Genomic DNA, 15,381 nt, shown 5'->3' with positions numbered 1-15,381 from the left:
TCATCACCATCCATCATTTATTATACCCTTAAAGGCCCCGGGTGGGGTATTACATAAGGTGGGGGGGGGGGGGGGAGGTAACACATAAAGATAACAACCGTTCATGGTCTAAACATAGGTACAAAGAGTCAAAATGCTCAAATACAACAATTCAAATGAAGGAGGTACTGCAAATAAAAAGGAAGAGGAAACAATCGGTTATGAAGCGAAATGACATATTTCAAAATAATGCTCATTATTTCTATTTTCTTTTATAATCAAGAAAAATCTGTATTACGAATTGGCATAAATTTAAAAGGGGAAGCGGAGATCAGATTGCGAAAATCGCGGAAAAAAAAAAAATGAAAAGTGCGCTTTTCAGAATCTACAACATTATTTCTATGTTGGCCTGAAATATTTCACCAAAAAACAAACTCTAAGCACTCTAAATAAATATATTTGTCGGTGTCGGCGTCGAGATATCCGCCCCTAACCACGAAAAAGCTGCCAAGTTCCCGGCGTGACTGCTCAGCTTTCCCACCATGAAGCGTTGCCATTTTGGTATCGTTGGAAAGCCAGACTCTTCGGCTCTTTGTCCCAGCCCTTCTCTTCCTTCTCCACCAGCTACCAAGCACACGAAAGAAGAAAAATTGCAGGACGGCAGCAAAAGCAGCCAATGAATACCACTCCCCCACTGGCTCGGCGCTGCGGCGCGTTGCAAGGCACGTCCTCATTGGCTGACACTGCGGCATTATGGCAGCCAGCGCAAGGAGCATCTGCTTTGTCCGCCGCTGGAAACCAATTCCTTTTCTTGTATTTCGAGGCTTCGACCACGTGCAATGAATCATCGCACATTCGAAAAGAAATTCAAGATGAAGCATGCCCGCGGGAAGCGAAAATGCAAGCCTGTCACAGCAAGGAAGAAGCGGTGATTATCAGCAGGTGGTGCTGCCAAGCCGAGCCTCTGTTCGGAATCGGCGGAGTACGATCCTGATGTGCTGAGCGATCTCGCTCCCAATGTGCTGTGCGATCTTGTGCTGAGTCGGGCACCAGTCAGCGATTGTGACAACGAAGATCTTCCGCTGACGGGGCATGGGTGTAGCGTTACTTAGCCACTGACGACATGCCAGTGAGTGTCGCCGCATACGTGCATATCGCCATGCACGAACATCTCGCCGCACGAAGATGTGCCACTGCAAGTTCGACAAGTCAGGCATGAGCCAGCGAAGGTGAGACGGGCCACGATCTCTCGTCGTTGAGCCGCAGGCGGAACGTTACTTCGCCAGTGAGGATGTGTTAATAGCCAATGTGTTAATCGGGTGCGCCAGGGAAGCTTACATGCCACGGATGCGCAAGGGAAGACGAAGTGCTTCCTCACACGGAGGAGGAGGGAGGGCGTAAGGCACTGCTAGGCACGGCCGTTCTAAGGGAGAGCTTTGAGCACTTCCCCTTGAGATTGCCCATGGCCTAGATAACTCGCGTCCTCTCTGCCTCTGCACAGCGGAGCAGTCCATTCTTCGGGTGCACTGACCATGGTGCGCTGCACTATCCTGCCTTATTTGCTTTGTCCAGGCCACCACTTCGTGGTTACACATGTTTTGTGGCAGGCGTGCAGCAGCATTCGTGCATGTGTCTTTTTAGCATGGCTCTCCTAGTATGCCATGATTGTTGCCACGATTTTGCTGCCCTGGATTTTTCGTGAACAGCAATGGAGGATCTTCCTTCAGGAAGCTCGCCACAACCGTTGCAGAAGAGGAAGCGAATGGCAATACTGCTAGAAGTTAAGCGGAACATTGTATGTGAGCACAAGGACGAGGTAAAAGTGTGCAACTTGGTGTGCATGTACGGCCTGACGCAACTAACAGTGTCAACAATCATCCGCAATGCGCTCAAGATTGAGAATGAAAGTGATGCCAGTGCTGCCCATGCAATGGACGACAGCCGCAAAAAGGTTCGACACTGGGAATACAAAGACGTAGAACAGGCGCTCTACCAGTGGTTCGTGAACGGCCGTGCAGCGAACTTGGCAATTAGTGGGCTGACTTTAATGGAGGAGGCAAACCACTTCGCACACCTCCCGCTTAACACTGATTTCCAGCCTGGTGGTGGTTGCATTCAACGGTTCAAGGAGAAACACAGAATTGCCCATAAGGCAGTCGTAGGCGAGGCAGGATCGCTCGATGCCGATGATCGGCAGAAGTGACATGAGGAAACACTGCCCTGCATACCACAAGATACGTGGACCGGGACATATACAATAGGGCCGAGACAGGGCTGTTTTTTCAAAGACGCACGCTTTCAAAGGCGATCCCTGTAAGAGCGACAAGAATAGCAAATTGCGCGTGACCCGTTTTCGTGTGTACCAATATGGATGGCAGCGACAAGTGCCCGCCTTCATCACAGGGAAATCCAAGAATTACTGCTGTTTTCGTGGTGCCGCAAGGGTCCTGGTTCACTACCATCATAAAAGGAAAGCACTGATGATGTGCGAATATTTCCGCAAGTGCCTGGTCAAGTTTGATTAGTGGAAAGAGCGCTAAGGCAGGAAGGCGGCATTGTTGCTCGACAATTGCACTGCGCACCAAACAGCTCAGAAGCTCTTGAATGTGGACATTTTTTCCTCCCACCTAGCACTACTGCAGGCTCGCAGCCTATGATTGTAGGCATGATTGCTTGCATCAAGGCACTGCATCACCGACGTGTTTAGAGCAGGCTCAAGCTGAACCTCGACATTTCTGTTTGAGAACACCGACCAACACCAGACTTGAAGATCTTACTCCTGATGGCAGTGCAATTCATTTTTAGAGCATGGGTGGAAGTAAGCTCCTCCTCCATCATGAACTGCTTTTGGAAGGCGGGCTTTTGCTAGGGATGCCAGCGACACAGAAAGTCGGAAAGCTCCTGCCAACACAGTGATGACTGAACTTTGGTCCACAGTGAGCAGTAGTGACGGCGACGCGTTGTGACTTGAATTTTTACATGCCATTGATACAGTCACAACAGATGAAGAGCTGACAGGCAAGGCTATTGTCGCAGCAGTCAGTGGCGCAGAAGCCGGTGACAGCAGCAACGATGGCGCAGAAGCCGGCGACAGCAGCAACGACGATGATGAACCAGAACCTGTGCAGGTTGCGTCTCACCAGGAGGCTTTTGAGAATGAGTGACTCCCTGCGGGACTTTGTTTTTGCTAAGTACCTTCCAATGTACTGTGTTCAGCGGTTGGATGCCCTACAGAATGATATCGGTCAGATTGCCGTAAGACAGACAACGCTTACAGATTACCGTAAAAACCCGCGTATAATACGAGTTTTTTTTCCAACTTTCAGCGTTCCAAATTTCCGCCTCGTATTATTTGCGGATCCCAACCAAAATGTCAAAGTTTTGCGAGAAGTTTTGGTTTCGTTGTTGCCGCGTGGCTACGGCTTGGCTTTGTTATCGATGTGCGGCTACGGCTTGGCTTCGTTGCCCTAACGTGGCCGCACCCCGCAGTGGCCACGACGTCGAGGTGTCGTCTCTTTGTTGTTGAGTCGTCGAGTGCGCACAGCATCAGCGCATGTGCTCTCGTGCAAACCACGGTTCGCGAAAAAGTGCACGCTTTTTTCTTTAAGTGAACGAGCAGGATGCCAGGGTCTCGGAAACAGTACTCGGCTGCTTTTAAGAGAAAGGTGATTTTAGTTGCTGAAAACATCGGCAACAGTGCGGCCGGGAGGCAGTTTGGCGTCACCGAGGGAAGCATTCGCGGATGGCGACGACAGAAAGAAGCCCTTTTCGCATGCAAGGGAATGCGAAGAAGCTTTCGCGGGCCAAAGAATGGCGCATTCCCGGAAATTGAACTCGCTCTGACGGAGTTCGTACGAGAACAGCGAGCATCGCATCTAGCTGTGAGTGTAGAGCTTATGCAAGCAAAAGCTAGGGAGCTTGCAAGGGAAAAGGGAATTCCGAGCTCCGCCTTCAAAGCAAGCAAGCACTGGATACATCGCTATATGTGCCGTGCTGGATTCTCGCTACGCCGGCGAACCTCGATTTCACAAAAGCTGCCCGAATCCTTCGAAGAGCTGCTGGTGGCTTTTCAGCACCACGTGATTTCTTTGCGAAAGACCAAAAACTTTCAGCTGGGGCAAATAGGCAATGCTGACCAGACGCCGGTTTACCTGGACATGCCATCGCCCCTCACCGTCCATGAGAAAGGCTCTAAACAAGTTTGTATCCGGTCTACTGGAAACGAGAAGACGCGGGTTACAGTCATGCTATCGTGCACGGCAGACGGCCGCAAGCTCCCGCCCTATGTCATCTTCAAGCGCAAGACAATGCCGAAAGGTGAGGAGCTGCCGAAGAATGTCATCGTGAGATGCCACGAAAAAGGTTGGATGAACGAGGATCTTGTCCTCGACTGGGTGAAGTCAGTGTGGTGCAAACGGCCCGGTGCACTGTTGTCCTTTCCATCCATCCTCGTGCTGGACGCGTTTCGTTGCCATTTGGCCGACTCGGTGAAAAGGCTGCTAAGCGACTGCCGCACAGAACTTGTTGTGATTCCGGGTGGGATGACCTCACAACTTCAGCCTCTCGACGTTTGTGTCAACAAACCCTTCAAGGACGCAGTCAAGCGATGCTACGCGGAATGGATGCGGTCAGGTGAGCCTGCAGTGACGCCGGCCGGGCGGCTGAAGCGAGCATCGCCAGCCACGCTGTGCAAATGGATTGTGGACGCGTGGGCAAGCATCCCAGAGGAGCTTGTGCGCCGTTCGTTTAAGAAGTGCGGCATCTCAAACGCCCTCGATGGCACAGAAGATGAGTACCTGTGGGATGATTTGTCCGACAAAGAAATTTCCGAGGAAAGCGCTGCTGAAGATGAAAGTGATTGAAGTGTGAGGTCCGATTTCAATAAATGTCTTGTTTTTTCTCTCTCGTATTATATGCGGTAAAAACTTTTTTTTTCCATTTCGCGTCTCCAGAATTTCACCTCGTATTATATTCGGGTTCGTATTATACGCGGGTTTTTACGGTACGGGTTTCTTCCCGCTAGGTAATAAAAAGTGTAAGCTACCTCGTCCTCATTAAATGTGTAGTTTATAATATTTTTCTTGTTTTTTTCGGCCAAACCCAATTGTAACATTTATCGGTCATCACAATATTTCCACGGCATTTCAATATTGCTATAAGTGGGTTTGATTGCAACTGCAGGTTTTTCATTACAACAATATTTCAAAATAATGAACAATTTTAGACAGTCCCCCGCAATTCGCTATATCGAGATTTCACTTTATTACCACTCCTGCACACATTTTCCCCGTTTAGGCAGTAGAGTTTTAGAGCAGGATAGAAATGCCCACAAGTCACTTCGACAGTTCGACATCGGAGGTCCCGTGCGCTTTCTGTGAGGGCTCTGTGCAGACTCACCAGCGCTGCTTCCAGCACCCAGAGGCCACTCGCTGGAGCTGTCTGACTGGTAGTCCGAGCCCATGTGGGGGGGCACAGACTGTACAGCCGGGCAACACCGGTCCAGGCCAAGGGTCGACGACCCCAGACTGCTCAGGTCACCCTGGCTTCGGTGGTGGTGCTGCAAAGGCCACACGGGGGTCAACTCCACATTTGGTTCAGCAACTTTGAACCCCTCTAATATTTTTTTTTCAGTCGTTTGGCTTTTTCTCGCAGTGGATGTGTTGCGGCCATTATTGATTCTAATAGGTGGTGTTTTTTGAAATAGAGGCGAGTCCACAAGCAGAATAATAACAAAAAAGGAGTTAGAAATGTTTGCTGTGACCTGGCTCATCCAGTATCATTTGCCAGTTATGAACCTTCCATGACATGCTATGAGGGAGTTTGGAACCATAAAATCACACTAAAGAATACACTGCAGGAGCGAGAAAAAAAAGCTTCAAGTGGCAGTGTGCCCTAGCTAAAATTGGGTTAAATATAACCCCACACCTCATAAAACGCGACTCCTGAGATATTCCATGAAGAAAACCCTGTGCGGAAGCTTTTGTTTCCGTACAGTTACAGAAAAGGGCAGGGGTGCATGAATATTTGAAACTTAGAAAACAGTATTTGCTGCTCGATTTGATCTGTAGCATATTTTCACGTTCAAAACTAATGAACCTACACAACGTCCAGAAATTAGGCTAGTCAAAAGTGCCAGTGAATAACCTGTGTTCTCCAAATGGCAGTTTCTAACTCCTTCTATGCATGTTATTAATTTAACTACAAGACTAGATTACCATCACGCATCAAAGGCCTGCAAATGGTAATGTGCTCAAGGCATTGCAGATGAATCTACGTGACATCTAAAAATAGTGGAAGACCGGAAAGCTTGGCACGATATGGTTTCATCATGATCATCATCATCATCAGCCTGACTATACCCACTGAAGGGTGAAGGCCTCTCCCATATTTCTCCAATTAACCCGGTTCTGTGCTAGCTGTATCCACTTGACCCCTGCGAACTTCTTAACCTCATCCGCCCACCTAACTTTCTGCCGCCCCCTGCTACGCTTTCCTTCCCTTGGAATCCAGTTTGTTACCCTAAGCGACCATTGGGTATCCTCTCTTCGCACTACATGTCGTGCCCATGCCCATTTATTCTTCTTAATTTCCACGATACAGTTTATAGGATCACAAAGAACCGCACATGAGTGCATCTAGTCCATGATGCAGTAGGCAGATGGCTGTGAGCCTTACTGGCAGTGATACCGTCTCATTCTAGACCACTATGATAAGAGACACGACACACGCGCAGCAGTCCAGCCTGTGGAGAACAGCAGAAGAGATGAAGTCGCAGCTCGCCTGCACTGCTGTGGTCGTTTCATGGCAACTGCTTCGATTGTCTTAACTTTTCTGTCAGTTAGAATCTATAACCTTCATATCTTAGTCCACAGAAGAGCAAGAAAGAAAGAAACGTATGACACAAAAGTCCGGCTTAAGTACAACACTGCAGCACAAAAGATGCCCTGCATGCACTGCAGTAACTAGTGGCTTAGTTTAGTATTACAACCTTCGGTTTCATATTCACACCTTTGCAGTTTATACTAGCGTTTGGTTGGTTTGGGCCATCACAGGGCTTTCAGTGCGGCGAAACCGATACGTGAGGGCTAGGCAGGCTACATGCCGTTGCGAATGGTGCATTTTGGGTGGTATTCCACAATCAGGGCTTTCTCTTCTGGTGTTCTGAGGAGGCTTAGAAGGAATGGCCTTGCTCTTCTGTCTGTTTTGCCTTTAGTGCCCTGCCTCGCCATTAATTGAATGGTGATGATACTCCTCCAGGAAGCAAGTATCCGGCCAGCTCGCAATACTTCATGACAGCATTCAATGACCATATTGTAAGTAGACCTGTTTCTTTTTTTAATTTGAAAACCCGAAGTGGGGGGTCGACTTACAATCGAAACCAAACCATGACACAGCCATTAACAGCACGACAAACAATGTATCAAGGATGCCATGGCATGTATGCTCTACGGTCCTAAGCAGAATTAGGTTGTGCGCGCTTCTTAGAAAATATTTGCATTTTTTACTTTTATTGCACACACTTTAGAGGCCAAGCTTGCAGCGTGTATCATCAAGATACGCTACTGGAAGTGGAGCCAAGTTATATAGCTAGGCAATACATTTTCGTTATGCAAAGTGTCTACTGGTACTGGTATACTTTTTTTTTTTGGGGGGGGGGGGGGGGTTGACTTACATTCGTGTAAATATGGTAACTCCTTAGTCGTGAGAGCATGTGAGTATCTCAGCGTTCTGGCAATGACACTCATTGCACTTTTTTATCAACTTGCATCACAGACCCTCTTTACATGTGACAACATCTCTTGTGACGAAGCTTCGCTATTACGCCACCTTACATTGATAGAGGCCGCTAAGACAAGTACTATTTGACAGCAATCTGCCTCAGTAATTCCAATAGAAGCCACACAGAAGAGCCCCGAGGTGTCTGTGAAAAATCGTCAGTGGCTGCAATTTGATATGAAATCTGACAACCGTGAACTAAGCTGTCATAAAAAAAATTAAAAGAGCACTGCAGAATCTATATTAGAGTAATGCAAAAGCACGGATGCTGCTGTTGGTTGCTTCTGGTTGCTTCTAGTAGCTTAATTCACTTCTTGTTTGCCCTATTTAGTCTTTGGTACTTTCAAATTGCGCGCCAATCCCTTCCTATGCCGTTTTTCGGCTCTACTTCCGGTTGCATGACATCACATCCTCTACCCCTTTTAGTCTTTGGTACTTTCAAACTGCGCACCAATCCCTTCCTGTGCCCTTTTTTCGGCTCTACTTCCGGTTGCTTGACGTCACATCCTCCACCTCATATCCAATACGACACCCGTTCCTCTCTTTCTGCTTTCACTCCCACCTTCCTCCCTTCCCTTACAACATGGTTCAGGTGCCCACAGACCAAGTGTGGCAGATACTGTGCCTTTCTTTTCCTGTGAACCAATTATTCTAATTAATTACCTAATTAACTTATTGGCCTAATTATTTTTTCTGCAGCAACATTACGTCAGCCTCTATCGATTGACACCACTCATTAACCTCTACCACCTCTCAATTATCCACAACTGCTGCAGACACAATTTTGTGGATGCGGTCTGCGGACAGGGTCTCGGGACTTAAATCTGTGAACATAGCGAAGTAATGCTTTCGCGTTAATAAATGTAAAAGACTGCATTGACATGCATATCTTGCTGCTTGTCTGTTTTGTCACTGCTCCTATGCCTGACCGAATCTCTGCCACATCTGCTGCTTTGGCCTACCTGGGTGTCTCTGCCAGCCATGGAAGATTGGTCGAGGGGGCTGTGCTGCCGCGACTGCCGCGAGGACGATGACGAAGGGTGCCCCCCACCGCCGGCTCCTCCGTTGCGGAGCTGACGCTGCTCGTGCGACGACAGCTGCGCGAGGCTGAGCTCACTCCGCGATACCACCAGGGGGCCCGGAAGTGGCTCCAGCAGCATCAGGGAAGCCAGGGACGGACTGCTGCCACCACTGCCACTTCGCGGTGTCACTGGGAAGGGACAACAGAAGAGAAACGGTTGAAACCTCCCGAAAATGAGGTGGACTTATTCACGAAAGGAAATACTCACTGCTTCACAAGCGGACAAAAAAAAAGGAAAGGACGCACACTTAACGGTAATGCTGTTCCGCCTTTCCCGAACATCATGCGCATCGTTTAATGTAGAGACTAGGAGTGTGCAAATATTTGCAATTACTAAAATGAATCTAATGCATTTGTTATTCGAGTCATGTCCTATTCGAAAAATTGATATTTGGAGTTTTCCGAATATTCGAAAGCAGCCGAAAACGCTGAGAATTTTCGAATATTCGAACACTGGCAAATACAGGTATTACAAAGCTTTCGGATATAGTACACCTTTTAATTTGGCCACTAAGAGAGCAAAAAAACTGTTCGAATTATGAAATGATCCTAAGAAAAACAAAAGGCCCCATCATACAGTAGAATCTCGATGATACAAATTCCAAGGGAGCACATAAAATATTCGTATCATTTCGAATTTGTATGATCCAAAACAAGCCAACTTCAACATGAGAATGAACACTAAAATGAATTAAACTTTATTATGGCGAACTACTTCCAACTGAAAAAGTCCGTAATGCTTGTCTGCACTTTTCTGCCATTGATGTCGCAGACAAGCTCCGCCTGAAATGCATAAAACAGTGCAGCGGTTTCGTCGCTCACACTGCCGGCACTTAACATCCAGAGTGTGAAGAGTATCTGCCATTGACGGCGGTTGATCACAGTCGTCGGCGTCTTCATCGTCACCATCATCTGCTTCCATGACCAAGTCTTGAATAGACCTTAGCCCGCAGGTCACACCGTTGTCGTTTGCGGTAACGAAGTCCCGAGCTGAAGCTTGAGTTTTCAGGCTGTCCCAGCGATCAATCGTTAAATCATCTGGCTCTTGATTATCTCCCGCTGAAGCCGCATCAAATCAGTTGGCAAATCTGCACTTTCTATAATAGATTGTCTCTGCAGTTACATTATCCCGCGACATGACTAGAAAGCGCAAAGCGTCTAAAAGACTAATCCACAAGTTGGCTCCTTTAAAGTCACTGTTCACCAGCAGAAGCCTCTCAATGTTCACCAGCAGACGCCTCACTAGAAGTCCTTTAAAATTATGTTTTATATTTACAATTATCCCAGCGTCCAGATGGCTGCAGATGGCTGGTAGTGCTTGCCGGCAGGAACCTGTCACGTTATCGAACGTAATTTCCTTTGGGTGGTCAGAGCACTGGTCCATGAAAAGCAAAATTTTCCAGTTTCTCGATGCCGTTTCGCGATCAAGGCTTGTCAAGAGCATGCAGAAAAAATCTGCTGTCATCCACGCCTTTCGGTTACCTTTGTAAATGGCAAGCAAATGTTCTGCCGATCAGAAACAAGTTTCTTCGACTTACCAATGGCGGTAAGCTGGAGCTTTTCGGATTCATTAGAATTGCAGTAAAAAAGTACTGGAACTCTCTACTCTCCTTTCTGGCCGCCCTGGCATACATGGCCTTTCGCACACAAACTCCTCTCTGGTTGAAGGTTGAAGAAGGGGCCCACCTCGTCGGCATTAAGGGGGGACACGGGTCTTTCGGACCAAAAAATCGCGAAAAAATCACTTTTTAGAAAATGTGATTTGCGAAATCATTAGCTCTTTATCTACCTACCTGCTAAGTTTTTCATCTCTAGGGTCGGTATTTTAGTCACAATGCCAATTTATATAATCGATGTCGCCTAAATTTAGGCCGAAAACGACCCCAGAAACAACCATTTTCCGCGAGGCGGAGCTCCCATTTTGTGCACGGCACCATAGCCATCTTGGTCTCATTCGAAAGAGTTGTCTTTCGTCTTCAAATTGCTGCCTCAGCTGTTTACATTCGCCTATTGGTCGCATAAAAAATAGCAAAAAAGAAAATGTGGCATTTGCAATCCCATTGGCTTTCGGGGTGCATGTGACGATGAGGCGTCACCGCATTGGCGGAGCTGGCTGACGGCGTCTGCTCGGCGCGCCCGAGCCGCGGGGAGACGGCGGAAACGCGACGCCGGCCGCGCTTCATTCCGAACCGCGAGGTGCGTTCACGGCAAGAATTTGTGAAATAAATGAAAAAAATAGTTGAATAATCATCTCAAGTGATGCCCTGCCCTGGCTGTGCGCGCTCAGGCCGACGAAAGTCGTGCGCCGAACGATCGTGTGTACGAGCCTGAAGTAGGCCTAGAGTGTTCCCCAGCACGGGAGACTGCTACTGTCAGCGGTCGCAACCGCCACGACAGTGATATCGCAGGCCTCAGATGAGTGGAAAGATAAGCTCAAAACAAGAAAAGCTTGAACTCGCGCCAACTCCAGCAACGAAGCAGTAGACGGATTGTTTTCGTGACGACGACGGCAGCGCGGCGGACAGTCCGCTTGGCGAGGCGGAGTTCACGATCGTCAGATCTAAACAGTTTGCCGAGATTGGCGAAGTGTAAAACATACGGTGGTGATATTGGCATTTAAAAATGTGAACGGGGATAAGAAATCGCCGTCACACTTATTCTCGAATGCGTAAACTGCGGGACACGTCGTCTTCGTACAGCTCGCCACGCGTTTGCACCGATCGGACCTCGTTCATAGTCCTTAGTGAATGCACTTGCTTCCAGTGCAATGCAGAGCACTGGGAAGCAGCAAACAGCTCCAAGTTACATTTCTTTTCTGCAATAAACGTTCCTCACCACGGTCTTGATGCGAAGACGTAGCGAAACGGCGTGCATAAAAAAAAAAAAAGTCGCTGCCTGCATGTGACTCGCGCAGCGGAAAAAGTGACAACTGAATGTGCTGCAACTGCAAATCAAAATGAAAGAAGCAACACTTGGACGTTAGAAAGCAAAGAGATTTACCGTAAAAACCCGCGTATAATACGAGTTTTTTTTCCAACTTTCAGCGTTCCAAATTTCCGCCTCGTATTATTTGCGGATCCCAACCAAAATGTCGAAGTTTTGCGAGAAGTTTTGGTTTTGTTGTAGCCGCGTGGCTACGGCTTGGCTTTGTTATCGATGTGCGGCTACGGCTTGGCTTCGTTGCCCTAACGTGGCCGCACCCTGCAGTGGCCACGACGTCGAGGTGTCGTCTCTTCGTTGTTGAGTCGTCGAGTGCGCACAGCATCAGCGCATGTGCTCTCGTGCAAACCACGGTTCGCGAAAAAGTGCACGCTTTTTTCTTTAAGTGAACGAGCAAGATGCCAGGGTCTCGGAAACAGTACTCGGCTGCTTTTAAGAGAAAGGTGATTTTAGTTGCTGAAAACATCGGCAACAGTGCGGCCGGGAGGCAGTTTGGCGTCACCGAGGGAAGCATTCGCGGATGGCAACGACAGAAAGAAGCCCTTTTCGCGTGCAAGAGAATGCGAAGAAGCTTTCGCGGGCCAAAGAATGGCGCATTCCCGGAAATTGAACTCGCTCTGACGGAGTTCGTACGAGAACAGCGAGCATCGCATCTAGCTGTGAGCGTAGAGCTTATGCAGGCAAAAGCTAGGGAGCTTGCAAGGGAAAAGGGAATTCCGAGCTCCGCCTTCAAAGCAAGCAAGCACTGGATACATCGCTATATGTGCCGTGCTGGATTCTCGCTACGCCGGCGAACCTCGATTTCACAAAAGCTGCCCGAATCCTTCGAAGAGCTGCTGGTGGCTTTTCAGCGCCACGTGATTTCTTTGCGAAAGACCAAAAACTTTCAGCTGGGGCAAATAGGCAATGCTGACCAGACGCCGGTTTACCTGGACATGCCATCGCCCCTCACCGTCCATGAGAAGGGCTCTAAACAAGTTTGTATCCGGTCTACTGGAAACGAGAAGACGTGGGTTACAGTCATGCTATCGTGCACGGCAGACGGCCGCAAGCTCCCGCCCTATGTCATCTTCAAGCGCAAGACAATGCCGAAAGGTGAGGAGCTGCCGAAGAATGTCATCGTGAGATGCCATGAAAAAGGTTGGATGAACGAGGATCTTGTCCTCGACTGGGTGGAGTCAGTGTGGTGCAAACGGCCCGGTGCACTGTTGTCCTTTCCATCCATCCTCGTGCTGGACGCGTTTCGTTGCCATTTGGCCGACTCGGTGAAGAGGCTGCTAAGCGACTGCCGCACAGAACTTGTTGTGATTCCGGGTGGAATGACCTCACAACTTCAGCCTCTCGACGTTTGTGTCAACAAACCCTTCAAGGACGCAGTCAAGCGATGCTACGCGGAATGGATGCGGTCAGGTGAGCCTGCAGTGACGCCGGCCGGGCGGCTGAAGCGAGCATCGCCAGCCACGCTGCGCAAATGGATTGTGGACGCGTGGGCAAGCATCCCAGAGGAGCTTGTGCGCCGTTCGTTTAAGAAGTGCGGCATCTCAAACGCCCTCGATGGCACAGAAGATGAGTACCTGTGGGATGATTTGTCCGACAAAGAAATTTCCGAGGAAAGCGCTGCTGAAGATGAAAGTGATTGAAGTGTGAGGTCCGATTTCAATAAATGTCTTGTTTTTTCTCTCTCGTATTATATGCGGTAAAAACTTTTTTTTTCCATTTCGGGTCTCCAGAATTTCACCTCGTATTATATTCGGGTTCGTATTATACGCGGGTTTTTACGGTATTCCTGGAGGTTTATAGCCATTTTAAACTATAAATGTGTGCATTGCACCAGTGAATGTCTGTTAAATAATCCTCTGTTTCTTTTTTGCTCTGTCGACCACTTGCAGTTTGGCGGCCTTAATATCAGCACCTACTGCAGATAGAGTCATAATTTCTTTTTCAGCATGAAGCCAAATATGTGAAGCACACAATGCTGCAAGTAGAGTTTTTAATTTCTTATTCAAATTTTTTAAAATGGCTTTTTTTTTGTGACCATTATATGCTATATTTTGACCTTTTAGCTTTGTTATGCAATAGAACAAGAAATAATTGCTCAATCAAAAAACTGCTTGCAACATTGTGTTCCTCATTCTTTCTAATGTCCAGCAATGTGTTCATCTGAAGTTTTTCTTCAGTGGTCATTTTGTAATTGTTCTTGTAAGAATTAGACAAAATGGTGTAATTATCTCATGAAATATTTGGATCACAAAAAGAAATAACTACAGTTTTGGAATCTGCACAAAAAAGTACACAAACCCACCAAGTTGCATCAATATTGATTGGTAAATAAGGAAAATAGTTTTAAGACCAGTGTCTCCCATTAAGTATGTCACGTGGCACTTACTCCGAAATGAGCATAGGCAGCGTGTTCAGCCACTTGTCGACAGCTGCCTCATCTACTTTTTTGCCTTCACATGAGGCGACCCGGTGCCTCCGTCCGTGCCTCTCTTTAAAATGGTGCAGCTATCACCCAGAGGCTTTTAAATTTTCAATTCCAAGCGAAAGCGCGATGCTGTCAGCTTCTTCACGCAGCAGCTTGCCGTCCACGTCGACTCCGGCCGCTGTCACTTCACAGAACCAAGTCAGCAGGACCTCTTCCAGCTTGACATGGATCGCAGTTTTCGCCTGCTTGACGTTAACACGGAAGTGCAGCGCATTCTTTAACATGACCTCTCGCTGCCCAACAATGGTGCAGAGCGTCGACGGTGCTACCCTAGCTCTTTTGCTAGGTCGACACGCTTCTTCTCAGGGTTTTCGCCAACTTTCTTCAGCACATCAAGCATATTCTTAAAAGAGAGGGCTTTAAGTTTCTGCGACATGTCAGCAGCAGCGAACGCTTGCTTCCTTGTCCCGTTTGGGCAATTCACGTCACAGCGAAGCACACAAACATGTGGCGAACGCAGAATGAGAACTGCGGCGGCGGCAGCCAGCGGCCCAGGCTTCCGGGAGCAGCTGGCAGGACAACTTTTCGATCGACCAATGAGCTACCAGCAAATAGGTGACGTAGACGACTTGGCACGTGACTCTCCTTGGCCGTACTTGGCTCGTCGGGTTGCTACAGGTTACAAAAGGGAGGTGGAGGTAGTGTAGTTAGCGGGGGTGGAAAGAACGGGCAGCAGCCGCGGTGGATACCCTCTTCCCCTCTGAGCGCCATCGGTGGCTCAGTTTGTGCATTTGTACAACGTTTGTTCGTATCATCCGTGCCAAGGAGTGGAAAGGAGTCAGCAGCGGGTATGTTCCCTTCTTGAGATCAGCCGCGCCAGCCCACTCGCATGCGCCACTGGTTTCTTTCTTTTTTTTTTTTATGCAAGCTTGCCATAAGGCATATTATAGAAACTCATGTAAATTTTTTTGGTAAGGAACCGGAGCTGGCTTCCACTCTTGTCATTGTCGGTGAGCCATATAGAGAAGTCCTCTTCCCTTGTTGTGGTTAGTCCCACTTCGTGCAGAATCTGTGTCCTTGATGTACTTGTCCCTGCACAAGTCCACAGCAGGTGGCGAACATCCACTTCTGCAGCTGGTGTGGAACACTTCGGGCATGTGGTTGGTCCGATGTCTGCTTG

At 48.2% G+C, this 15,381-nt stretch overlaps 1 protein-coding gene across 1 annotated transcript in view; it reads right to left on the bottom strand.

Annotated features, from left to right (window-relative positions):
* The window catches only part of LOC146177107 (signal-induced proliferation-associated 1-like protein 2), a 136,282-nt gene that overhangs the window by 21,110 nt on the left and 99,791 nt on the right, over nt 1-15,381 (bottom strand). The window contains exons 21-22 of the mRNA XM_084583097.1: nt 8,718-8,965; nt 5,377-5,536 (exon numbers count right to left, since the gene is read on the bottom strand). Coding sequence (XP_084439223.1) covers nt 5,377-5,536; nt 8,718-8,965 — 408 coding nt within the window. The remainder of the gene's footprint in view (nt 1-5,376; nt 5,537-8,717; nt 8,966-15,381) is intronic.

The sequence above is a fragment of the Amblyomma maculatum genome, chromosome 10 (genome assembly GCF_055883805.1).
Source record: "Amblyomma maculatum isolate TAMU_Amacu chromosome 10, ASM5588380v1, whole genome shotgun sequence".
NCBI classification, from domain to species: domain Eukaryota; kingdom Metazoa; phylum Arthropoda; class Arachnida; order Ixodida; family Ixodidae; genus Amblyomma; species Amblyomma maculatum.
The sequence above is the reverse complement of the archived record's forward strand: the minus strand, read 5'-3'. Positions and strand labels throughout refer to the sequence as shown.